Here is a 26,690-nt window from a genome sequence, read left to right as displayed (position 1 = left end):
AAGCTTGCCACTTTTTTTCTCGTTCATAACATTTACCGTTTTTAAGTAATTAGCAAATTTGTGCCTTTTATTTCCCCATTCATTCTTAATGGCAATGTCAACCCGAGCCAGTTTCCTGTAGTGGGTTCGATTCCCACATTGGGCGTCATTAATTATTTTACTCTTTATTCTTCCCGCTTATAATTTTCAACGCTTATCATTTGTAACTAACATTCGCATTCAACATTCATTACATTAAGCAATTTCCACCACTTTGATTACGTATTCGCATTCAACAAACACATTCATTACATTAACCAATTTCAACCAGTATGTAGACAGGGACACAATTAGCTCGTGGGAAACACAAGTGATTCCAGTACACGAGCATCTTTCCCGAGTGGTATCAAAACCCGCGTCAGTTCGATTCCCACGTTGGGCGTCATTATTTATTTTACTCTTTATCCTTCCCGGTTATCATTTTCAACGGTTATCATTTGTAACTTTTGTCATTCGCATTCAACATTCATTACATTAAGCAATTTCCACCACTTTGATTACGCATTCGCACTCAACAAACACATTCATTACATTAACCAGATTCAACCAGCATGAAGGAAGAAGCCTCATTAGCTCAGTCGGAAACACAATGGCAATGTCAACCCGAGCCAGTGTCCTGTAGTGGGTTCGATTCCCACATTGGGCATCATAAATTATTTTACCCTTCATTCTTCCCCTTATCATTTTCAACGCTTATCATTTGTACCATTTTTGTAACATTTGTAACATTTCATTTTTAACGCTTATCATTTGTACCTTTTTGTAACATGTATTTGTAACATTTTCCCATTTATTTCACAATTATTTCTTGCCCTTTTCATTCTTCCCGCTCATCATTTTTAACGCTTGACGTTTGTAAATTAACATCTGCCTTCGCCTTCACACGCAATTTCTTCCGAAATTGCAATTCTAGTTATTATTTTTATTAAACAACTTATTCCTCCCACTTTTTTAACATCCAACTACTCCCACATGCTTCAACCGATTCACCTCGTTCAAACTTTCACACGTTCCAAAAATTCATGGCAAGCTTGCCACCTTTTTTCTCGTTCATAACATTTACCGTTTTCAAGTAATTAGCAAATTTGTGCCTTTTATTTTCCCATTCATTCTTAATGGCAATGTCAACCCGAGCCAGTTTCCTGTAGTGGGTCCGATTCCCACATTGGGCGTCATTAATTATTTTACTCTTTATTCTTCCCGCTTATCATTTTCAACGCTTATCATTTGTAACTAACATTCGCATTTAACATTCATTACATTAAGCAATTTCCACCACTTTGATTACGTATTCGCATTCAACAAACACATTCATTACATTAACCAAATTCAACCACTGTTAAGAAAGGGACCCAATTAGCTCGTGGGAAACACAAGTGATTCCAGAACACGAGAGGCTTTCCCGAGTGGTATCAAAACCCGCGTCGGTTCGATTCCCACATTGGGCGTCATTATTTATTTTACTCTTTATCCTTCCCGGTTATCATTTGTACCTTTTTTGTAACATTTGTAACATTTCATTTTTAACGCTTATCATTTGTACCTTTTTGTAACATGTATTTGTAACATTTTACCATTTATTTCACAATAATTTATTTTCCCTTTCTATTCTTCCCGCTCATCATTTTTAACGCTTAACGTTTGTAAATTAACATCTGCCTTCGCCTTCACACGCAATTTCTTCCGAAATTGCAATTCTAGTTATTTTTATTAAACAACTTATTCCTCCCACTTTTTTGACATCTAACTACTCCCACATGCTTCAACCGATTCACCTCGTTCAAACTTTCACACGTTCCAAAAATTCATGGCAAGCTTGCCACCTTTTTTCCCCTTCATAACATTTACCGTTTTTAAGTAATTAGCAAATTTGTGCCTTTTATTTCCCCATTCATTCTTAATGGCAATGTCAACCCGAGCCAGTTTCCTGTAGTGGGTTCGATTCCCACATTGGGCGTCATTAATTATTTTACTCTTTATTCTTCCCGCTTATCATTTTCAACGCTTATCATTTGTAACTAACATTCGCATTCAACATTCATTACATTAAGCAATTTCCACCACTTTGATTACGTATTCGCATTCAACAAACACATACATTACATTAACCAATTTCAACCACTACATAGTAAGGGACTCAATTAGCTCGTGGGAAACACAAGTGATTCCAGTACACGAGCATCATTCCCGAGTGGTACCAAAACCCGCGTCAGTTCGATTCCCACATTGGGCGTCATTATTTATTTTACTCTTTATCCTTCCCGGTTATCATTTTCAACGGTTATCATTTGTAACTTTTGTCATTCGCATTCAACATTCATTACATTAAGCAATTTCCACCACTTTGATTACGCATTCGCATTCAACAAACACATTCATTACATTAACCAAATTCAACCGTCACTGAGGTAGGAACCTGATTAGCTCAGTTGGAAACACAATGGCAATGTCAACCTGCGCCAGTTTCCCCTAGTGGGTTCGATTCCCACTTTGGGCGTCATAAATTATTTTACTCTTTATTCTTCCCCCTTATCATTTGTACCTTTTTTGTAACATTTGTAACATTTCATTTTTAACGTTTATCATGTGTACCTTTTTGTAACATGTATTTGTAACATTTTCCCATTTATTTCACAATAATTTATTTTCCCTCTTCATTCTTCCCGCTTATCATTTTTAACGCTTAACGTTTGTAAATTAACATCTGCCTTCGCCTTCACACGCAATTTCTTCCGAAATTGCAATTCTAGTTATTATTAAACAACTTATTCCTCCCACTTTTTTGACATCCAACTACTCCCACATGCTTCAACCAATTCACCTCGTTCAAACTTTCACACGTTCCAGAAATTCATGGCAACCTTGCCACCTTTTTTCCCCTTCATAACATTTACCGTTTTTAAGTAATTAGCAAATTTGTGCATTTATTTCCGCATTCATTCTTAATGGCAATGTCAACCCGAGCCAGTTTCCTGTAGTGGGTTCGATTCCCACGTTGGGCGTCATTAATTATTTTACTCTTTATTCTTCCCGCTTATCATTTTCAACGCTTATCATTTGTAACTAACATTCGCATTCAACATTCATTACATTAAGCAATTTCCACCACTTTGATTACGTATTCGCATTCAACAAACACATTCATTACATTAACCATTTTCAACCACAACATAGTAAGGGACTCAATTAGCTCGTGGGAAACACAAGTGATTCCAGTACACGAGCATCTTTCCCGAGTGGTATCAAAACCTGCGTCAGTTTGATTCCCACATTGGGTGTCATTATTTATTTTACTCTTTATCCTTTCCGGTTATCATTTTCAACGGTTATCATTTGTAACTTTTGTCATTCGCATTCAACATTCATTACATTAAGCAATTTCCACCACTTTGATTACGCATTCGCATTCAACAAACACATTCATTACATTAACCAAATTCAACCATCACTGAGGAAGGAACCTGATTAGCTCAGTTGGAAACACAATGGCAATGTCTACCTGCGACAGTTTCCTGTAGTGGGTTCGATTCCCACTTTGGGCGTCATAAATTATTTTACTCTTTATTCTTCCCCCTTATCATTTGTACCTTTTTTGTAACATTTGTAACATTTCATTTTTAACGCTTATCATTTGTACCTTTTTGTAACATGTATTTGTAACATTTTCCCATTTATTTCACAATAATTTATTTTCCCTTTCTATTCTTCCCGCTCATCATTTTTAACGCTTAACGTTTGTAAATTAACATCTGCCTTCGCCTTCACACGCAATTTCTTCCGAAATTGCAATTCTAGTTTTTTTTATTAATCAACTTATTCCTCCCACTTTTTTGACATCCAACTACCCCCACATGCTTCAACCGATTCACCTCGTTCAAACTTTCACACGTTCCAAATATTCATGGCAAGCTTGCCACCTTTTTCCACGTTCATAACATTTACCGTTTTTAAGTAATTAGCAAATTTGTGCCTTTTATTTCCCCATTCATTCTTAATGGCAATGTCAACCCGAGCCAGTTTCCTGTAGTGGGTTCAATTCCCACATTGGGCGTCATTAATTATTTTACCCTTTATTCTTCCCGCTTATCATTTTCAACGCCTATCATTTGTAACTAACATTCGCATTCAACATTCATTACATTAAGCAATTTCCACCACTTTGATTACGTATTCGCATTCAACAAACACATTCATTACATTAACCAAATTCAACCACTTAACGTCAGGGACCCGATTAGCTCGTGGGAAACACAAGTGATTCCAGGACACGAGAGGCTTTCCCGAGTGGTATCAACCTATTAACCATTAACCTATTATGGCTTTTACGCATGCCCGGTCCTACTCTATGGAGCTCTCTTTCACCTCCGTGGATGGAAGTCGGGGGCCGGCGCTCGGTCGGGTGGCTACCCGGGGACGGTGGATGGGGCTCGGACATGGCTTTTACGCACGCCCGGTCCTACTCTATGGAGCTCTCTTTCACCACCGTGGATAGAAGTCGGGGGCCGGTGCTCGGCCGGGTGGCTGTCCGGGGACGGTGGATGGGGCTCGACATGGCTCTTACGCACGCCCGGTCCTATTCTATGGAGCTCTCTATGGAGTTATTGATGTATGTATTGAATAACTCTGAATGTTACGTCAGGCCTGTTCTCAGCTCTTTGTTTCTGTTTATGTCATGTTAGGATACCTATCGTTTAGCCTGTTGTTGCTCGTTCATGTCTGTTCTTGGTGTTGGATTTTGTCGAATAAATTTCCACCCAAATGCGACTTATACTCCGGAGCGACTTATATATGTTTCTTTTCACGTTATTGTGCATTTTATGACTAATGCGACCTACATTCTGGAGCGACAAAAGTCTGAAAAACACGGTATGTATTTTTTTCCCACTATCAGTTCTCTGATGTCCCAATATTATGCTCATCAAGTGCAATTCCTAGAAGGTTTCTCAATCATTTTTGTTTGTTGTCGTTATAACAACCGTATGTAAACGTAAAAGTACACATTTTGTAATACAATAAGTAAAAAAAATAGGTTTTTTTTCTGAAGAAAGAATGTTAGAGATGTGTGCATACCATCCATCCTGCCGGACAAGAGCACTCTCCACTCACATGGTGACATATGCCGCCGTTCTGGCAGGGACACCTTTCTTCACAGTGCTGTCCATGTTTACCCGGAGGACATACATCCTCACAACTGCAGAGAAAACGCAACAATATTCACGTGCAAACATATAGTGTTCAGACAATTTCTCATTGGAAGATCAAAAGGTACAAACAATTTTTGTTGGTATCTTAAATTCATTATTTAAATAAATGATCAGGTTATTCAGGCTGTGTGAAAGGGAAGTAACCGGAGTACACTCAGTACAAAAAAAACGAGGCTTTGACTGTGTGACAGACAACTAAACCACATGCCACACGAAGCAGTCATTCAATAGACACCGTTGCCAAATCCATTTGTTCTGTTTGGCATTATTAAACCAACAAGGCATCATGTGAAGATGCTGTTACAAGAGTCATCTTGTCACACTCACTTCAAATAAAATTTGATGGCCTCTCGATGGTGGTAATAGTTTGTTCTAGAGCCTTGACAATAGCCCGTCTGAAGACTTTCTTAAAATATTACATTACTGTGTCCAATATGGCTTCAGATAAGGGGGTGATAATCAATTGACTTTTCAATTTTTCAACTATACTGTGGAGCCTTCGGTTAGTAAAATGCAGCTGCAGATTCTGGCTTTGAAAACAGCAGCTGTCTTGCTCTAATGACATTGTCATGCTGCATCAGGCTGCATGAAGTCATGGAAATATGTGACTGCTACATCATTGCCTAATTGTGGTGAGCATTTTCTACATTAGTGAAATAAACATTGGGAAAACACACTATTGTTTGTTTTTACTTGTAGAACAACAATGTCCAAAATAACATTGGGACTCTACAGGCAGTAGTAATCTGTTGTAATTACAATTACAAAACCCTTTTGGGTTTTACTCCAGTTAGACTACGCCTCTTTGGTAATTAAGGTGACTTCTAGGTTGTTGTGTCACTGTGTGAGCATATCTTCTGCAGTTGCAGCTTCCTATTTACCTGCACCCTTGCACACGACATATCATAGTTGGAAGGAGTTAAGATTGTCACATGGGCTACGAGGTCGAGTCACTGATCGCCCTGCGTGGGCTTGGCTCAGGGAGTACAAAGAGTATGAACCATTTTGGACAGATTTGACCTTTCTCCCGCATTTAGGAGAATAATACTCCATGAGCGTGTCTCGATCCTACTGGCACTCAATAAATAATTCAACTGAGAATATGCAGTCTTTCACGAGTTGCTGTTAAGCATTAAAGGTTCCCCCTGTACTTGTCACGCTCATTAGGTCGCGGACTGTCAAATTAATGATCGCAGGGAACATGGAATATTAAATAATCATTTTTATGATTAGAGGCAAAAAAAGTCCATTTCACACTTGAACTTACAAAGGTCCAGTGTATCCTGGTGAGCACTTGCATTCTCCAGTCACATGTTGACAATTAGCCCCATTTCGGCACTGGCATTTCTGCTGGCAACCATTACCATAGGTGCCCACCTCACACACTTCCTCACAACGCCATCCCTTGTATCCAGGAGTGCAGATACAGGCTCCAGTAATGGGGTTACATAGAGCTTTGTTCTGGCACTGACATCTGTTACTGCAGTGGGGACCCCAGTGGCCACTGTCACAAGCTGAAGAAAACGGCAAAACCAACCAAACAAACAAACAAACAAAGGGTTACAATGTATCAATCATGCAATATGCAACATTATATCTGTCCTTTTTAAATATAATTTAATCTTATCTTGCATTGCTTAAATGCATCACAATAATAGAGTTACATAGAGCTTTGTTCTGGCACTGACATCTGTTACTGCAGTGGAGACCCCAGTGGTCACTGTCACAAGCTGAGGGGTGCGCATTATACATGGGTACAATTTTTTTTTTTTTTTAAGAAAATCATGGTACAACAATTTTTGAAGAAAATCTTGTCACGGATGGAGTGTGGAAAGGAGCAGGTGCAAGTGCACCAAGTGCAGCTTGGACCAGGGTTCGTTGGAGGAACTCAAAACACAGACTTGGTAAACTAACATAACTCTCTAACAAAACCGACAACAGGACTGACCGACAAAGACGTGGAACAAAAAGACAGGGTGACATTACCAAAGACAGGAACAGAAACCTGTGTTATTGTCAAATATTGTTTGTTTTTTAATCTCCATCGCGGACTGGACTTCATACGGAGGCAGTATCACTGCGCATGCGCACTATGGATCCTATGCGAATAGTCCTCTTCTCTTCTTGACTGACAATGAATGTGGTAGTTTAATACAATCAGCAAATAACGAAATGCGTATTACAGGTAATATTTTATTTCCCAACACTTTGCCTTGTTGCTTTCATATCTGCTGTTCACTTCAAACACGCTCCATACAAACGCAATGCTCTCGTATCAGACGCTTGCTCGATCACCTGCTCGTTTGCTGTCACAATGGACCCTGCACAATTCTGAAACATTTGTTGCGGCTCCGAGTCACGACAAGGGGCAAGTTTTGGTTTCCAAGGGTGTTTTTATTCCTCTTCAACTTCTCTCCCATGCAGAGCGGCCTTTTTCACATGTCCGCACGTCACTTTCCTCTCTTTTCATTTTAACCTAACTGATCGCGGTGGTGCAGTCGGGCAGTCGGAGAAATCAAGGCCAACAAAAAAAAGACATCCAGCCTAGTTAAGACCATGCCAAAGACTATAAAAATGGGACCCATTGCCTCCCTGCTTGGCACTCAACATTAAGGGTTGGAATTGGGGGGTTAGATCACCAAATGATTCCCGAGCGCGGCGTCGTTGCTGCTCACTGCTCCCCTCTCCCCCAGGGGATGGATCAAAATCACACGGGGATGGGTCAAATGCAGAGGACAAATTTCACCACACCCAGATGCGTGTGTGACGATCATTGGGACTTAAAAAAAAATAAAAAATAAATAAAAAAATTTGGGTGCGTATTATACATGGGTACAGGCTTTTTTCCAGCATCGACATGCCATTTTTAGGGTGCGTATTATACATGGGGGCGCATTATACATGGAAAAAAATGGTAGATACAAATCTTTGCAGTTTTATCCAAATGCTTCTATAAATATGATTTTCTTTTAATTGGATGTGATTGTCCATTCTATTGTCTTTTGCTGCTCTAATCAGTAAATTTGCCACAGTGGAATTGAGTCTTATTTTCAAATATACTTAACTGATGACCAAAATTGACCGTGACTAATTTGCACACTAGTGAAAAGTCGCCTTTCATCGTTTAACCATGGCGTATTAGACACACAAAATCTACATTTGCAATTTATGTTCTACCCATAGCATCACTGCAAGTTTCTTTCTTTAACTGTGTGTGATGTTAGGTCCTCTTCATAGCCAAAGCCACATGTAATCAAGTCTTACTTCGCTGAAAGGCATAACATGCCAAATAAAAGACTGCTTGTTTTCTAATGAGCTTGTCCATGGAGGCAGTTAACAGTTTAAGGGGTAGATGCAAATCTAGCCTTTCGTGTCCAAATTGATCATACTACATCTTTAATCGAACAGAATATCTCGAACTAAACCATTTGAAACAGTGTATTATATTGAGAGAGTAAATTTCAGCATTTATTTTTATCACAATCTGCCATGACCCACAAACCATTAGTTTCAGTGTTGCATCTGTGGAGTTAGCATTAAAAGCTAAGCAGGAAAATCTATAGTGAAATCTATCCATTTTAAAATTTAATTTAAAAATTTAAGATCCTCTTTTCATTAAATAAACTCATCTTGAAAGTGAATACTGTATGCCCAGAATGCTAATTAACACTATGCCAGTTCAACATTCGGAAGCTGTTCAAGTGATTAACAAACTCCTTTTCTTCTGCCTGCATTAGCCTGCTTCAGACTGACCTGGTAAAAAAAAAACATACTTTTTTTTTCTCAGGCAGTCTCGTTATGTGTTGAGGATACAGGGATAGACAAAAGGGATTAGCGATACTAAGATGCACACATGAAACCCTTGTGCATTCACGTCCACCAGCCCTGGAACCTTTATGAAACCTGACCTGGATTAAAGAAAGGACAAACTCCAGGAGCTTGAGGCTCCTTATCCACTTGCTTGACAACAAATGGTTCTTATTCATCTGTCTATTTGGGACGGCTATGAAAAACATAGATGTATTGCTGACGATGGACAAAGGATTGGATAGAATCACTACATGGTTGTCAAAATTATCATTAGGAAAATGTTGCGTACTGCTGATGTCAAGTTTTAGAAATTCAAGTTCAGCTGTTCAGGGGAAAAACCCTCAGCGACGGACAGTCCACAAAAGAGATGGAAGTGGGGTGGGCTAAGTGGAGAATGGGAATGCAAGTGTTTTTTTTCCATCGATTTAATGATTCACAGTCTACCAAGCATGGCACACTCACAGGAAACCGTTTTTTTCACTGATACAGAAGATTCACAAGGAGTGAAAAAAACACTCTACTGCTTCCCTGAACTGTTTTGGAATGTGTGTTCTCCTCTGGACACATTAGAACAGTTTCATCAGTATGCAATGTTCTGTGGTGATTCCGTGGTGTACAAGACAAAAATAACATACAATCAAACCAAACAAATGAACAGAACTCAGTGTCATTTGTTTGTTCCATTTTCAATTGACAATGGAAAATGTAATCATGACTAATTGTGTTATTTGTTTTTTACATAGGAATAAAAAGCTGTAGTATTATTATTTTTACATTTTACTAATGTCAATGCATGACAAATAAAATGATTAAAATTATTACCGTTTTTTTCCGTGTATAGTGCGCAAAATTTAACGAATTTATTGTCCTAAAATCTGGGGTGCGCATTATACATGGGTACAAAAAATTTTTAATTTTTTTTTTTTTTAATTATTTGGTCTTTTTTTTAGAAAACAAAACCAACAACAGGACTGACCGACAAAGTCGTGGAACAAAAAGACAGGGTGACATTACCAAAGACAGGAACAGAACGCAAACAGACATCATGACAGTAACACATGCAATGATCCGACGGTGAGCGAGGGGCAGACAGGACTTAAATACAAAACACGTTACATCGATTGAGGTAACACAGGAAGAGAGGGGCGACGCGAACAGAAACTATGGCAACCTAGACACATAGCAAAACTGGGGACGAGACATGACAAATCTCCCCCGAAATAAAACTTGTAATCACCTTTCTTCTTGTTTGTTGTCAATCGCGCATCGCATTCAGCCATCCTGTCCCAACACACTTATTCAAAAAAATCCATAATTGACGACACATCGTTTGATGCGATGGTGCAATCCTTGATGGTGTGTTATTGTCAAATATTGTTTGTTTTTAATCTCCATCGCGGACCGGACGTCATACGGAGGCCGCCATTACAGATGCGCAGAACGGATGCGCAAGACACGTCAGCTATATTAAGAGCGAGAGTTGTTTTCTTCCTATTAGTTTCAATTCACAGTTTAATTAGCAGTTTCAATCAGCAAATAACAAAATGCGTATTACAGGTAATATTTTATTTCACAACACTTTGCTTTGTTCCTTTCGTCTCTGCTGTTCATCCTAAAACACAAAGGCGCTCTTTAAGCAATGCGACAGTGAGCGCCCGGCGCGCTGCGGTTGCGCGACCGCACCAAATTAAGCTCCCTGCGCAGTGCGCACTGAGGTCCACTTAAATTTTAGAAAGTACATCAGGACTTTAAAAATATCTTCTAAATTTCAGCGACGGCTCTGTCACAATAATGCGCGGTCGGCGGCGCGCTACGGTTGAGCGTTCTCTCTCGCGCTCTCTCTCACTCTCTCTCGCTCTCGCACACACGCGCACACACGCACACCGGGTATCATACGGAGGCCGCCATTACAGATGCGCAGAACGGATGCGCAAGACACGTCAGCTCAATAAAGAGCGAGAGTTCAGTTCTCCACCTATTAGTTTCAATTCACAGTTTAATTAGCAGTTTCAATCAGCAAATAACAAAATGCGTATTACAGGTCGGTCATATTTTATTTCACAACACTTTGCCTTGTTCCTTTCGTCTCTGCTGTTCACTTCAAACACGCTCCATACGACCGCAATGCTCTCGTATCAGACGCTTGCTCGATCACCTGCTCGTTTGCTGTCTGTCACAATGTACCCTACACAAATCCGAAACATTTGTTGCGGCTCCGAGTCACGACGAGGGGCAAGTTTTGGTTTCCAAGGGTGTTTTTATTCCTCTTCAACGTCTCTCCCATACAGAGCCGCCTCTTTCCCGTGCGCGCACGGAGCGCGGTGGTGCGTTTACTGGCAGTCGGAGAAATCAACCCCAACAAAAAAAATTACATCCAGCCTAGTTAAGACCATACCAAAGACTATAAAAATGGGACCCATTTCCTCCCTGCGTGTGTGACGATCATTGGGACTTAAAAAAAAAAAAAAAAAGTTTCATAAAAAAAAATTCATAAAAATTGGGTGCGTATTATACAGGCTTTTTTCCAGCATCAGCATGCCATTTTTAGGGTGCGTATTATACATGGGGGCGCACTATACACGGAAAAAAACGGTAAGTATTATTAATAATTAATAATAATTAATAATACTAATATAATAATAATAATAATAATAATAATAATAATAATAATAATAATAATAATAATAATAATAATAATAATAATAATAATAATAATAATAATAATAATAATTCGTTTATGTCATGTCCGATATTTATATTGTCTATCTGTTTATTTATGTATTTAACTGATGGCAACTGAATTTCCCCCTGGGATCAATACAGTAGTATCTATCTATTGAGCTTTCTATTTTCTATACAAAAATACTTTATTCAGTTTTTACAGTACGCATGCTAAAGCTAAGGTCTCAAAAGCGAACTTCGAAATATTTTGGACCGTTGTCATGTGTCCTCAGTCACAAGCTCCACTGCCCCAAGACATTTCCCGCCACACAATTTTCTGCTATTATTTGTGCTCCCCTTGGAAACCCAGCTACCCCCATTTCCTGTTATTGCACCCTAAATTGATATTCAGATGTATTGTTAAGGGCTGGTGACCTGAAAAACACACTCAAAACCTCACATCTTGTGGTCTATTTTGAGAAAATGAAAGGTTTGATTGAAAAGTTATACACGGTGGCGCTAAACTTAATAACTGACGACAAAATCTGCTGGCAACCTTGCATAATCCATAACACTTCCAAACAAAACTTTGCTTGTGTCTCGGCAAAAGCAAAACATACACTCAACTAGAAGTCACTTCACATTTTGCACTGTTACCATATTTCAATGACTGGTCAGACGTCTGGGGAAACACTTAAAAGCGCTACCACTGCCACCATGGTTAAAGCAGTGCATGTTTATACTGCAAGAAAGGAAAAGAAAAAAAAGGGCCATGAGGAGCATACATGTATAATGTTGTATTTCTCCACTGCACAAAGCAATCTAAAGTTGGGATCTTGTAGACCAGGGGTGCCGAATACGTCGATCGCCCAATCGGTCTTTAAGCCACTATTGGTCGATCGCGTGATATTAAAATGTTTTTATTTTTTTCGCACTTGACGCGTGTACAAACAATGGCGCTAACAACACAACACAATCACGCTAGCTCGCGAGTTCCCTCTAATTGTCAGAACCCTGTTTTTTCTCTTAAACTTAAGAAAGGGTATAAAAATGAGTGGGGCAGCTGGCCATAGTGGAACTCATTTCCCTGATTTTAAAGTAAGTTTGAATCTTTTTATTACACTGTTCAATCTTTTTACTACACAGCCAGAGTGCCTGAGAGAGCGGAGGCTTCGTGGCCGTTTGTCTACCGTCAATCATCGGACACAAAGTATGGCTGCGGATCAAGAGGTTTGTACGGCTTCGTGCACCAACTGCACCCTTCTCTTAGAGAGGTTGTCCCTGCTAGAGGGACGTGTCCGCCGGTTAAACCAGAATAGTGCGATAACAGTAGATGTGGCGGACACAGACGCGGACTGTAGTCAGCCCGCTAGCCCAGTTAGCATTAGCCCCAAGCGGCTTGCTAATCGCAATGAACCAGGTAAGACGCATAGCCGTCCAAAGTCATCTCGGTCTACTGGCCCTCGCACTTTGGTCATAGGTGACTCCATTACCCGAAATATTACGCTTAAAAATCCAGCCACGGTAATGTGTATGCCTGGGAGCAGAGCACCCGACATAGAAGCTAATCTTAGGGAGCTGACTCGCAATAGGTCTAGTCAACAGCGTAGTTCCAACAACACTAGCTACTCGGACATAGTGATACACATCGGCTCCAATGATGTTAGGATGTGACAATACTGACGAGAGGTTTAGTAGATTAGTCTCCCTTAATCGATGGATGGCTGGGTTCTGTAAAAAGCAGGGACTGTATTTTATAGATAACTGGCCCTCATTCTGGGGCCGCCCCGACCTGCTGAGGAAGGACGGCCTTCACCCTAACCGTGAGGGCGCCTTCACTCTTTCTAGGAATATAGATTACTGGTTGAGCCACTCATGACAGATCACCTTAGAGCAGGCCGGGGCACAGGTGATTAGACCACCTGTCAGGATGGTTTTGGAGTCTGTTAAGCTAAAGTTAACTAGCGCTAGGCTAGAATTCCAGCATGCACATAGCTCCTCGTGTAGACTAGAGCGTGACAGTTTGAATAGTGCTACAGTACACATAAACACAGTTTCTACTGGGGTAGTAGACAAATCGAATCACTCCACCCCGACCGGTTTTGCTGATGAAACGGTGCCTGTTTCAGATAATTTTACATGTGTAACAAATATTTACTATCAAATTCCCACGGTCGTATCGTCCCACCGCGCTAACAAACATTTGAGAGGTGATGTCAGGCCTAGAGAACACAATCTTACTCGCATCTCGTTTAAAAATCCTTCGATAGATACGCACCCTGATCGACCAATTACACTTAAACTCGGTTTTATGAATATTAGATCGCTTCATACGAAAGCAGTTCTCATTAATGACCTCATCACGGAACATAATCTAAACGTTTTTGGTCTTTGCGAGACCTGGTTAAAACCTAATGAACTGCTGCCGCTTAACGAGGCCTCGCCTCCAAATTTTGTGAGCTCGCATGTGGCGCGTCCTCGAAAAAAGGGTGGGGGTGTCGCCCTCATCTCAAATTCCGAGCTTAGATTTAGGCCTCGTTCGATCAACGTATTTAAAACATTTGAAGTTCCACCGCTTTACCGTCATTTTATCTTGCTGTTATTTACCGTCCACCCGGGGCTTATTCTGGATTCCTGGATGAATTTTCAGAATTCGTGGCTGATCTAGGGACCAATGCGGATAATATAATTATCATGGGCGATTTCAACATCCACATGAATTTACCGTTAGAGCCACTTACTTCGGCGTTTCAGACTTTAACTGATACGTTTGGTTTTACGCAAGCCGTACAGGCAGCAACGCAAAAGAATGGAAATACCTTAGATCTGGTATTATCCCCGAGGACTTGCAACCTTAAATATAGCAGTACTGCCATACACTACTGTTCTGTCTGATCATTACTTAATAAAAATTGAAATTTTAGGTAGAGCAATCAGAATTATAGGAGCCGTAATTTTAACTCCATGACTGCAACTGCGCTATCTGAGTTACTGTCGCTGGTAACCGCCATATTTCCCGCATACATCAGCTCTATTGATAATCTTACAAATGAATTCAATGCGACATTGTTAAATGCCATCGACTCTGTGGCGCCGCTACGTCTGAAAACTCGCCGTAGATTGCCTACTACATGGTTCACAGATGAAACACGTACGCTTAAGCAATTATGTAGAAAGCATGACCGCAGATGGTGTTTAACCAAACTTGTGGTTTTCCATCAGCCATGGCAGGACGGCCTTCTGAAGTATAAAGATGCGCTTATTTTAGCAAAAATTTATTTTTCGCAAGTTATTAATCTTAATCTCAAACAATCCTAAACACCTATTTGATACAGTGGCAAAGTTGACGTGCCAGCCGACCGCCGATAGTTCCTTCCACTCAGCTTTTTTGCTCAAAAGATTGAATCCATTAGGGACGAGATCAAGAATACCATTCCAATCGCTCAGTCGAGACCGCCGTTTACCAGCGCTAATGATCATGCAACAACCCTCTCAAATTTTAAAACCGTGTCCCTTGAAAGGCTTACACAATTGGTTAGTGCGGCTAAACAAACAACATGTTCACTCGACCCTCTTCCAGCCAAACTACTTAAATGAATTACCGGTTTTTCCGTGTATAGTGCGCAAAATTTAACGAATTTATTGTCCTAAAATCTGGGGTGCGCATTATACATGGGTACAAAGACAGGAACAGAACGCAAACAGACATCATGACAGTAACACATGGAATGATCCGACGGTGAGCGAGGGGCAGACAGGACTTAAATACAAAACACGTTACATCGATTGAGGTGACACAGGAAGAGAGGGGCGACGCGAACAGAAACTATGGCAACCTAGACACATAGCAAAACTGGGGACGAGACGTGACAAATGTCCCTCGAAATGAAACTTGAAATCACCAAGTTTTGGTTTCCAAGTGTGTTTTTATTCCTCTTCAACGTCTCTCCCATACAGAGCCGCCTTTTTCACGTCCGCGCGCCTCTTTCCCGTGCGCGCACGGAGCACGGTGGTGCGTTTACGGGCAGTCGGAGAAATCAACGCCAACAAAAAAAATTACATCCAGCCTAGTTAAGACCATACCAAAGACTATAAAAATGGGACCCATTGCCTCCCTGCGTGTGTGACGATCATTGGGACTTAAAAAAAGAAAGAAAGAAAAAAATTTGTAAAAAAAAATTCATAAAAATTGGGTGCGTATTATACATGGGTACAGGCTTTTTTCCAGCATCAGCATGCCATTTTTAGGGTGCGTATTATACATGGGGGCGCACTATACACGGAAAAAAACGGTACTTAAAATTTTAGGACTGTCCGTCTTAAATATAATCAACCTGTCTGTCTCCTCTGGGATAGTGCCAACAGCCTTTAAAACAGCTATCATTAAACCGTTACTTAAGCGACCAAATCTTGACCCGGACTGTCTCAGTACGTAATTATAGGCCAGTTCCAAACCTCCCATTCATAGCAAAACTTCTTGAAAAAGTAGTAGCGCAGCAGCTTATTGATTACATGGTCGCCAATTATCGATATGACTCTTTTCAGTCTGGTTTTAGAGCTAATCATTCCTCTGAGACAGCACTTGCTAAAGTGACTAACGATCTCTTCATAGCTATGGATTCAAACACTTCATCAGTATTGTTACTACTCGATCTTAGTGCTGCCTTCGACACTGTAGACGTCGATGTTTTATTAGAGCGTCTTAAAAGTTGTGTTGGTATTTCAGGGTCAGCACTAGGCTGGTTCTGTTCCTAGTATCTATCAGACAGGACACACCGACTGGTCCATGGCAATATGTCCTCTGAGCTCTATAATGTTACGTGTGGTGTCCCACAGGGATCGGTACTCGGACCAATTCTATTTAATATTTATATGATTCCAGTTGGGGACATGATACGTAAATATAATATTAGTTTTCAATGTTACGCGGATGACACCCAATTATATATGCCGTTATCGATAACAGATCCGCGGGACTGTTCTAATCTTGAGGCGTGCCTTGAGGAGATCAAGCAATTGATGTCTCTCAACTTTCTTTGTCTTAACCCAGATAAAACTGAGATGTTGATAATTGGTCCAGCTCGTTATCAACACTTATTTAAGGAAACCACTATAACTATAGCTATCACTCAGAGCGATACTGTAACTAATCTCGGGGTAATATTTGACCAAACACTCTCCTTTCAAAAGCACATTAAGAATATAACCAGAATTTTTTCACCTTTGTAATATTGCAAAGATTCGTCCGATCCTCTCGACCGGTGATGCGGAAACTATTATACATGCGTTCGTCACGTCGCGCCTGGACTACTGTAATGTATTATTCTCTGGTCTTCCTAAGTCCCGCATCAAAAGTCTACAGTTAGTACAAAATGCTGGTGCAAGGCTGCTCTCACGGTCAAGAAAATTTGATCACATTACTCCAATATTAGCCAACATACATTGGCTCCCGGTCCATTTAAGGTTAAGTTAAGGTTCTTCTATTAACCTATAAATCACTGCATGGCTTAGCGTCTTCATATCTCGTCGTCCTAGTTGTTCCTTATGTTCCGTCTCGTAACCTTCGTTCGCAAAACGCTAGTCTTTTAGCGACACCGAGGGCCAAGAAAATGTCCGCAGGGTCTAGAGCAGGGCTGGGCAAACTGTTTGACTTGCGGGCCGAACTGGGTTCTAAATTTGGACCGGAGGGCCGAACCAGGAGCAGATGGATGTAGTGTTTGTGTGAAGTAATATAAACGACCTGTAAAGTTCATTGCATAAAAGGTTTTGGCCTTTACGTGTAGTAGGTAGTAAAGCATGGATATTCAAAAAAGGTTTTTGGAAAACAGATGCATTTATTAACAGCATTAAAAAATAAATAAAACATTCACTAAAAAACTGCTTTCAGTGATTCTCATAAAATACGACACTGTTATTATGAATAACAGTCTCCATCACTTCAGTGCCTGCAGGCCAGATTAATGAAAGATGTTTATCTTATGAGATCACATCAAACGGCAAACATTCTGACCAAATATATCACCTTGAAGAATCGGTGAAAGCATACGTTTAAATAAAGTAATCAAAACGGCAACACAGTGAGGAGTATCTGAAAATCAGAGCAGAGTTTTAACTCACAAACACCTGGTAACAGAGGTGAGGAAACGGGAAACACTTCCTTAAAGTAAGCCTTAAGAACTTTACAGGTTAAGATTAGTCGCAAACAGGTGGTGCATTAATGTCCTTGAGCATCCTTCATTGTTTGAAAATGAGAATGGTCGCTAGTTTGGGTGGCGGCTGCACTGACTACAACTTGAAGGCCCTGCAGCGCATAGTGAACACGGCTAGTAAGATTATTGGTGCTTCGCTCCCCTCCTTGAAGGACATTTACACCTCCCATCTCAACCGCAAGGCGACCAAGATTGTGACTGATGTGAGTCACCCCGCTCACTCTTTGTTCGAGCTTCTGCCCTCTGGGAAGAGGTACAGAAGCCTGCGCTCCCGCACCACCAGACTCTCAAACAGCTTCATACTCCAGGCTGTTAGGATCCTGAACTCGCTTCCCCGTTCTGCGTAGCGTCCTGTACTTTTACTGTCTGTATGCACACTGGCTCTTATTTGTTGTGTTATCTGTTTATTTATATGTTTTTATATTGCGTCGTTTACTTGGATGTCTATCGTGTAATATGTCTTGTCACTGTGGGATAAAGAAAACGTAATTTCGATCTCTTTGTGTGTCTCGGCATGTGAAGAAGTTGACAATAAAGCAGACTTTGACTTTGACTAGTTTCAATCCCTGCTATTTGTACAAATCATATTCTAAATGCATTTTTTTTACAACAAACTTGAGAGCCTCCCCTTCAGTTTCAGTGGGAACAGTGTTGTTGGTCTCCCTTTTTTGCTAGTGCGTCATAGTCCGGAGTAAAATTTGTTGTGGCAACTCTTAGGAGAGATCCGAGGTGTTGGTCCGTTTACCTCGATCTGTGACGGGTTGATGTTGATGTTCATGTGGCTGAACGTCACGTCGTGTGTCGAGCCAAATTGGCCACTCTTTTTTTAACACTCGGCACTCAGTGTCCACCTTGCTTTTCCTTGGGCTACTCATTTTAATGGAAAGATTCCAGGGGAAGGCTTGTGGGTGGCTTTAGCGTAAAACTGTATCTGAAAGCTCAGCGCGCGAATTACAAGAATGCTGTCGTCACAGCCCATGTTCTAAATTCGGCACTGATACAAATAGAGCGCGAGTGCGCCATGTCCGTACTACTGAGTACGTACACGCACTTGTGAGTGTGCACCGAGCTTTCTGACACGGCTTCCGGTAGTAATTGCGCAGGCGAGCGGTTCCCGATCTACTGGGGAAACGCAGTCATTGCAGGCAAAATGACCAAAAAAATGTTTAATAATACAATTTATTCAGGGTTGGCGGGCCGGATTAGACGGTCCCGTGGGCCGGATGTGGCCCGCGGGCCGTAGTTTGCCAATACCTGGTCTATAGCATTTTCTATTCGGGCTCCAGAGCTTTGGAATGCCCTACCAATGGATATTAGAACTGCTACCTCAGTAGAAACAGTTAAGACACGTTTAAAGACACATTTCTATAATATGGCCTTTAATTAACCTGTAGTGGCCAATTCGGCTGGAGTTTGTTTTCTCATTTTCCCCTGGCAGGGTTTTTTTTAGTTTTTCCTTGCCCTTTTGGGAACTTAAGATCAGGGGATGCTTTGAGAATAATTGTCAATTTTTGTCCATGTGAAACCCTTTGAGACTGCTTGTGATTTAGGGCTATACAAATAAACTTGACTTGACTTGCCCAGCCCTCATAAAAAATGTGAGCGTAAGAGAGAACATCCATCCATCCATCCATTTTCTGAACTGCTTAGTCCCCACGGGGGTCGCGGGCGTGCTGGAGCCTATCCCAGCCGTCATCGGGCAGTAGGCGGGGGACACCCTGAACTGGTTGCCAGCCAATCGCAGGGCACACAAAGACAAACAACTATTTGCACACGCACTCATACCTAGGGACAATTTGGAGTCTTCAATCGGCCTACCAAGCGGGCCCGGGGAGAACATGCAAAGATTTGAATCAAATTCTCCCTCGAAATAAAACTTGAAATCCCACCTTTCTCCTTGTTTGTTGTCAATCGCGCATCGCATTCAGCCATCCTGCCCAACACAGTCAGTAAAATTCATAATTGACGACACATCGTTTGATGCAATGGTGCAATCCTTGATGGTGTGTTCTTGTCAAATATTGTTTGTTTTTCAATCTCCATCGCAGACCGGAGATCATACGGAGGCCGCCATGACAGTATGCGCAGAACAGATGCGCAAGACACGTCAGCTATATAAAGAGCGAGAGTTCAGTTCTCTACCTATTAGTTTAAATTCACAAATTAATTAGCAGTTTCAATCAGTAAATAACAAAATGGGTAGGTAATATTTTATTTCACAACACTTTGCCTTGTTCCTTTCTTCTCTGTTGTTCACTTCAAACACGCTCCATACGAACACAATGCTCTCGTATCAGACGCTTGCTCGATCACCTGCTCGTTTGCTGTCACAATGTACCCTACACGAATCCGAAACATTTCTTCGCTATTGAGTTTGCTAGTGCATGCGCAGTGATACTGACCGGCAAGATAACATCCGGTTGTTCACAAAGATGATCTTTTTTCTGAAATAATTTTACGTTTACGGACTTAAGTAAGAGTCAAAATCTGGGTGCGTATTATACATGGGTACAGGCTTTTTTCCAGCATCGACATGCCATTTTTAGGGTGCGTATTATGCACGGGGGCGCATTTTGCATCGAAAAACACGGTATATATATATATATATATTTATTTTTTTTGTGGGTAGATCTTTGTGACTTGGTCATTTCAAAAGTAGCTTGCGAGCTGAAAAGGTTTGGGCACCTCTGTTGTAGACTTTAAAACTGCACAATATATAGGTTTGATCGCTGTGTTCAAATTAATTTTCAATGACTTAGCAATGAGGCTTTACTGTATAACTTCATCCACTGGCTTGACAGCAAATTGTTCTAATTCATATGTCTACCGTAATTTTCGGACTATAAGTCGCTCCGGAGTATAAGTCGCACCAGCCATAAAATGCCCCAAAATGTGAAAAAAAACATATATAAGTCGCTCCGGAGTCGCATTTTGGGGGACAATTTATTCGACAAAATCCAACACCAAGAACAGACATGAACGAGCAACAACAGGCTAAACGATACGGTATGCTAACGTGACAAACACAAACGAGGAGCTCAGAACGGGCCTGACGTAACATTCAGTTATTTTAAAAAAAACGATCACATACATAACACGTTTATAAAACCATCTGTGTCACTCCAATTCATTAAATCCATCGATCGTCCTTTGTCAACAATGCCGTGTGTCGCGCCGCAGTTCAAATTATTCCACAGGCCCATACAACAATATATGAACTATATTTTAAATAACTATCACATAAACAACAATATTATCAAACCATTTGTGTCACTTCAAATCATTAAATCCATCGATCAAATTTCTCGTCTTTTATCGATCGTCCTTTGTCAACAATGCCGTGTGCCGCGCCGCAGTTCAAATTATTCCACAGGCCCATACAACGATATATAAACTATATTTTAAATAACTATCACACAAACAACAATATTATCAAACCATTTGTGTCACTCCAAATCATTAAATCCATCGATCAAATTTCTCGTCCTTTATGTCATCCTGGTGACAGAGGACATGTCCAGAGGGTATGGCGCTTTAAAGTGTTAATTACTTTATTTGATTTTTTCTCTCTATTTTTCATGTTTTGAATATGTTCAAGATAAAGATATCAAAGCATGTGAAGTGATCAACTATACTAAAAATAACATGTGAAGTGGTCAACTATACTTGTAAGTAAGTGATGTGTTAATGATCAAGTAAAAATTTGTGAAAAAAAACCATATATAAGTCGCTCCTGAGTATAAGTCGCCCCCCCCACCCAAACTATGAAAAAACTGCGACTTATAGTCCGACAATTACGGTACTTAAAATGGCCACAGAACACCATATTGCTGACGATGGTTAAAGGGTCAAATGACTTTGATTATGGATAAAACATGGATGGCATACTTTCTTCTGATGTCAGCTTTAGGAAACTTAAGTTTAGCTGTTGATTTGTTCTGTCTCCTCAGTGACAGTCCCCAAAAGCAGTGAGATGAGGGTCCGCTAAATGGAGAACAGGTTAGTTAGGTCATCCTCAGACGAGCTCCCATAGTAGAAGCTATATATTGCTAATAGGGGTGTAACGATACATCGATGCACATCGATTAATCAATATAATGCTCTACGATTTATTGGCATCGATGCTAAACGTAAACATCGAACAAGAGTTTGCAGTACCTTGTTAATTTCGCGTATGAATTGTTATAAATCAGGATATTGTTCTATTTTTTATTAAAAAAAAATATATCGATCGTAGAGCACTATATCGCGATATATCGTGAAGGAATCGCAGCAGGCTTTAAGATATCGGCAAATATCGTATCGTAGTTCTTTGTATCGATATTATATCATATCGTGACAAAACCCGCGATTTACACCCCTAATTGCTAATAATGACTGTGGGGCGCAGTTCCTTACAGGATCCCCATTCCAACCCTTAATGCTGAGTGTCAAGCAGGAAGGCATTGGGTTCCATTTTATAGTCTTTTGGTATGACTCAGCCGGGGATCAAACCCACGACGTCCCAGTCTCAGGGCGGACACTCATACCACAAGGCCACTCAGCTGGACTGAAAGTATATTTTCCCCCCAACTCTTTGGTGAATACGCAGTCTACCAAGCATGTACTCATGGAAAAGAGTGCTCTAACTAGCTGAAGGATTCACAAAAAGAGAGAAAAAAACACCTGCTGTGTTCTATTCTTTTCCCAAACTGTGTGGGTGGGAATGTGTGATCTCTTCTGGAGTTCAAAATGCCCCAATAATTATCTGAATAAATACAATTTCCTAATCAGTTTTGAGATACTGCTCATAGGTCTGCAAAGATGGCTATTAATGCGAATACAAATCGTTTAAAAAAAAAGCACGTTATGATGCTTAATTTCAGCTTTCTTCATTTAACATAGTTCTTATCATTCTCATTTTTGGGAGTGTGTATTGAAAATGTTTTTCAATTATAACATCCTTTCACTTGACACTATTTGCGCTTATTCATATCTAATCAAATGGCTGTGTAAAAAAAGGTGCTTTCTTCAGATTCATTGTATTCTAAAATGTTTTTCAGTTATTTAGCAGTTGTGCCCAATAACCTCCGTGGGGACTGAGCGGTAAAGAAAATGGATGGATGGATGGATGGATGGATGGATGGATGGATGGATGGATGGATGGATGGATGGATGGATGGATGGATGGATGGATGGATGAATTCCCCACTTGTAGCAACCATCCATCCATTTTCTGAACTGCTTATATTCACGAGGGTCGCGGGTGCGCTGGACCCCATCTCTATTTCCCAGGCAGGTTATAGCCTGAACTGGTCGCCAGCCAATCACAGGGCAACGATAAGCAACCATTCACAGAAACAATTCCACCTAAGGACAATTTAGAGTACAAGTGAATTTTCAACTGTCCTGGATGCTGTAGCTCCTATGAAAACTAAGAACAATTAATATTGACTTAAAACGCTGTCGAGGTTGACTATGAGGGTCATTACTTTGAAATCAAAGTACTCAAAGGCAGAGCTTAAGTGGAGAAAAATATAACTCCTAGCTCCTTTTGAACTGTACAGACAATGTTAGGAAGTTAGTAAAAGCTTGGCAACAGTTTTCTGAAACCATTAGGAATAACCTAAACAATAATATAGTCTATCTGTTTTTCCTCTTCTAACGCTTAACAGAACATGAAGCTCTCCCAAACAAAGACAAAGACTCACAGACAGCAACAGCTGGAGGACTTACTGCTGGAGCAATTGGACCCCCCCCATCCAGGCTCACACTGGCAGGTGTTGGGGGCCACACAACGACCATGAACACAGCTCTCTGAACAATGAGCTAAAGAGGGAGAGAGAAGGATGTAAGGCAATGTGTGAATCAGAGAACATCTACTTTGCTTGTTGAAGGGACTCATACTGTAGTGGATACTGGTTTGGAAACACAATGATTTGATTTGACTTAAGTATCAGTACCCCATGTTCCTCCACTTCTTCCATTATATAAGAGAAATTACATATTTTATTCAATGAAATGCATGAGAAGCTAAAATGTTGCTGCCGTCATTTAGAAGCGGAAAAATGTCTGGATAACCTTCAGTTAATTCTGAGTTTAAAATGTATGATCTCTGTCTAGAATCAAAACCTGGAAGAGTCTATGAGCTACTATAAGTTGCTGAACGGTAACTTATCTTGCAAAATTGGGATATGTTAGCCATTGTATTACCGTATTTTCCGCCCTATTAGGCGTACCGGGGTATAAGGCGCACCTTCAATGAACGGCCCATTTTAAAACTTTGTTTATATATAAGGCGCACCGGCCTATAAGGCGCATAAAATAGAAGCTTTACTGCAACAAACTGAGGTTGACTAGGGTTTCGGTATGCACCCACTAGCCAATAACAAACGAGCCCTCTGTAAACAATTGCGTTTCTAAAACGATCTCCTATAAAATGATTGGAACTGACTAAAGTTCAATCTAACGCATTGGTACTACTTACCTATGTTTCCCTTCCATATCGATCCGTAGATTTACTCGAAACATGAACAGAGCAGCCTATTTTGACATGAAATAGCCTCGCGCGTATAGCAGCTATCGTTATAGCATTAGCCATCCGCAAAAAACCATGACCCTCAGCTCGCAATCTCCCATGAGCCTCAGCAAAGTTTAAACAAACAATCGCGTCTCTCAAACGAGCTCCTATAAAATGATCAGAACTGACTAAAGTTCGATCTAACGCATTGGTACTACTTACTAGGGGTGTAACGATACATCGATATACATCGATTAATCGATATAATGCTTTACGATTTATTGGCATCGATGGTAAAGGTAAACATCGATTTATATCGCCGTGTTTGACCTCGGACATTAGACGCGACTTTATTTTGAAATCCAGTTCATTGTTGCTTGCTTCCTCTTTCCGGGAGCAGTGCGCCCGGCGTTGTTGTGTTGTGAGCAGAGCACGCACGTGAAAGGGGAGGCGACAACTAGTACGCGGCTCCTGGGCTGGTGCTATGGCTAGTGTCCAAAAAGACGAGGAAATTTGCTCCCCTTTAGGCTTCAAGTCATTCGTTTGGAAGCACTTTGGATTCCAAAGAAAAGATGGCTCAACGGACAAGACACGTGCAGTTTGTAAATCCTGCCATGCGGTGATCAAATATTCAGGGAGCACAAATCTCGCCGCACATTTAAAGAAAAAACACGACATCAAAGTTCAGTGTCAAAGTAAGAAATTTGTATACTACAATACTCTTGTAATTTCCTAAATAAAGAGTTTGGAGTACCTTGTTGATTTTGCGTATGAATTGTTATAAATCAGGATATTGTGCTATATTTTTTATTAAAAAAAAAAAAAAATCGATCGTAGAGCACTATATCGCGATATATCGTGAATGAATCGCAGCAGGCTTCACGATATCGGCAAATATCGTATCGTAGTTCTTTATATCGATATTATATCGTATCGTGACAAAACCCGCGATTGACACCGCTACTACTTACCTATGTTTCCCTTCCATATCGGTCCGTAGATTTACTCGAAACATTAACAGAGCAGCCTATTTTGACATGAAATAGCCTCGCGCGTATAGCAGCTATCGTTATAGCATTAGCCATCCGCAAAAACCCATGACCCTCAGCTCGCAATCTCCCATGAGCCTCAGCAAAGTGTAAGCAATCGCGTCTCTCAAACGAGCTCCTATAAAATGATCAGAACTGACTAAAGTTCGATCTAACGCATTGGTACTACTTACCTATGTTTCTCTTCCATATCAATCCGTAGATTTACTCGAAACATGAACAGAGCAGCCTATTTTGACATGAAATAGCCTCGCGCGTATAGCAGCTATCGTTATAGCATTAGCCATCCTCAAAAACCCATGACCCTCAGCTCGCAATCTCCCATGAGCCTCAGCAAAGTGTAAACAATCGCGTCTCTCAAACGAGCTCCTATAAAATGATCAGAACTGACTAAAGTTCGATCTAACGCATTGGTACTACTTACCTATGTTTCCCTTCCATATCGATCCGTAGATTTACTCGAAACATGAACAGAGCGGCCTATTTTGACATGAGATAGCCTCGCGCGTATAGCAGCTATCGTTATAGCATTAGCCATCCACAAAAACCCATGACTCTCAGCTCGCAATCTCCCATGAGCCTCAGCAAAGTGTAAACAATCGCGTCTCTCATACGAGCTCCTATAAAATGATCAGAACTGACTAAAGTTCGATCTACATATTGGTACTACTTACCTATGTTTCCTTTCCATATCGATCCGTAGATTTACTCGAAACATTAACAGAGCAGCCTATTTTGACATGAAATAGCCTCGCGCGTATAGCAGCTATCGTTATAGCATTAGCCATCCACAAAAACCCATGACCCTCAGCTCGCAATCTCCCATGAGCCTCAGCAAAGTGTAAACAATTGCGTCTCTCAAACGAGCTCCTATAAAATGATCAGAACTGACTAAAGTTCGATCTAACGCATTGGTACTACTTACCTATTTTTCCCTTCCATATCGATCTGTAGATTTACTCGAAACATTAACGGAGCAGCCTATTTTGAAATGAAATAGCCTCGCGGGTACAACAGCTATTCGGTGACGCCCCCTGACTACAGTTACCGTAATGTTGGGAAGCGATGCGACCTTGTAATTTACTAGTCGTACTAAAACGTACTAAAACATTTTGGCAGAGCACTGTGTACAACCAGTATGGATCAACAAATTCATCACTTGATCCATATATAAGGCGCACCGGACTATAAGGCGCACAGTTGACTTTTGATAAAAATT

General features: G+C 40.7%; 1 protein-coding gene across 4 annotated transcripts in view; it reads right to left on the bottom strand.

Annotated features, from left to right (window-relative positions):
- The window catches only part of LOC133163615 (multiple epidermal growth factor-like domains protein 10), a 97,195-nt gene that overhangs the window by 50,659 nt on the left and 19,846 nt on the right, over positions 1–26,690 (bottom strand). For 3 of the 4 annotated variants that reach the window (XM_061293675.1, XM_061293674.1, XM_061293676.1), the window contains exons 5-7: positions 23,639–23,731; positions 6,511–6,757; positions 5,110–5,230 (exon numbers count right to left, since the gene is read on the bottom strand). In XM_061293675.1, the coding sequence (XP_061149659.1) occupies positions 5,110–5,230; positions 6,511–6,757; positions 23,639–23,731 (461 nt within the window). Of the gene's footprint in view, positions 1–5,109; positions 5,231–6,510; positions 6,758–23,613; positions 23,732–26,690 lie in introns of all 4 variants that reach the window. The other variant, XM_061293677.1, reaches the window with a different exon arrangement.

The sequence above is a fragment of the Syngnathus typhle genome, linkage group LG12 (genome assembly GCF_033458585.1).
Source record: "Syngnathus typhle isolate RoL2023-S1 ecotype Sweden linkage group LG12, RoL_Styp_1.0, whole genome shotgun sequence".
In the NCBI taxonomy this organism is placed as follows: domain Eukaryota; kingdom Metazoa; phylum Chordata; class Actinopteri; order Syngnathiformes; family Syngnathidae; genus Syngnathus; species Syngnathus typhle.
This window is presented reverse-complemented; position numbering and strand designations above follow the sequence as displayed.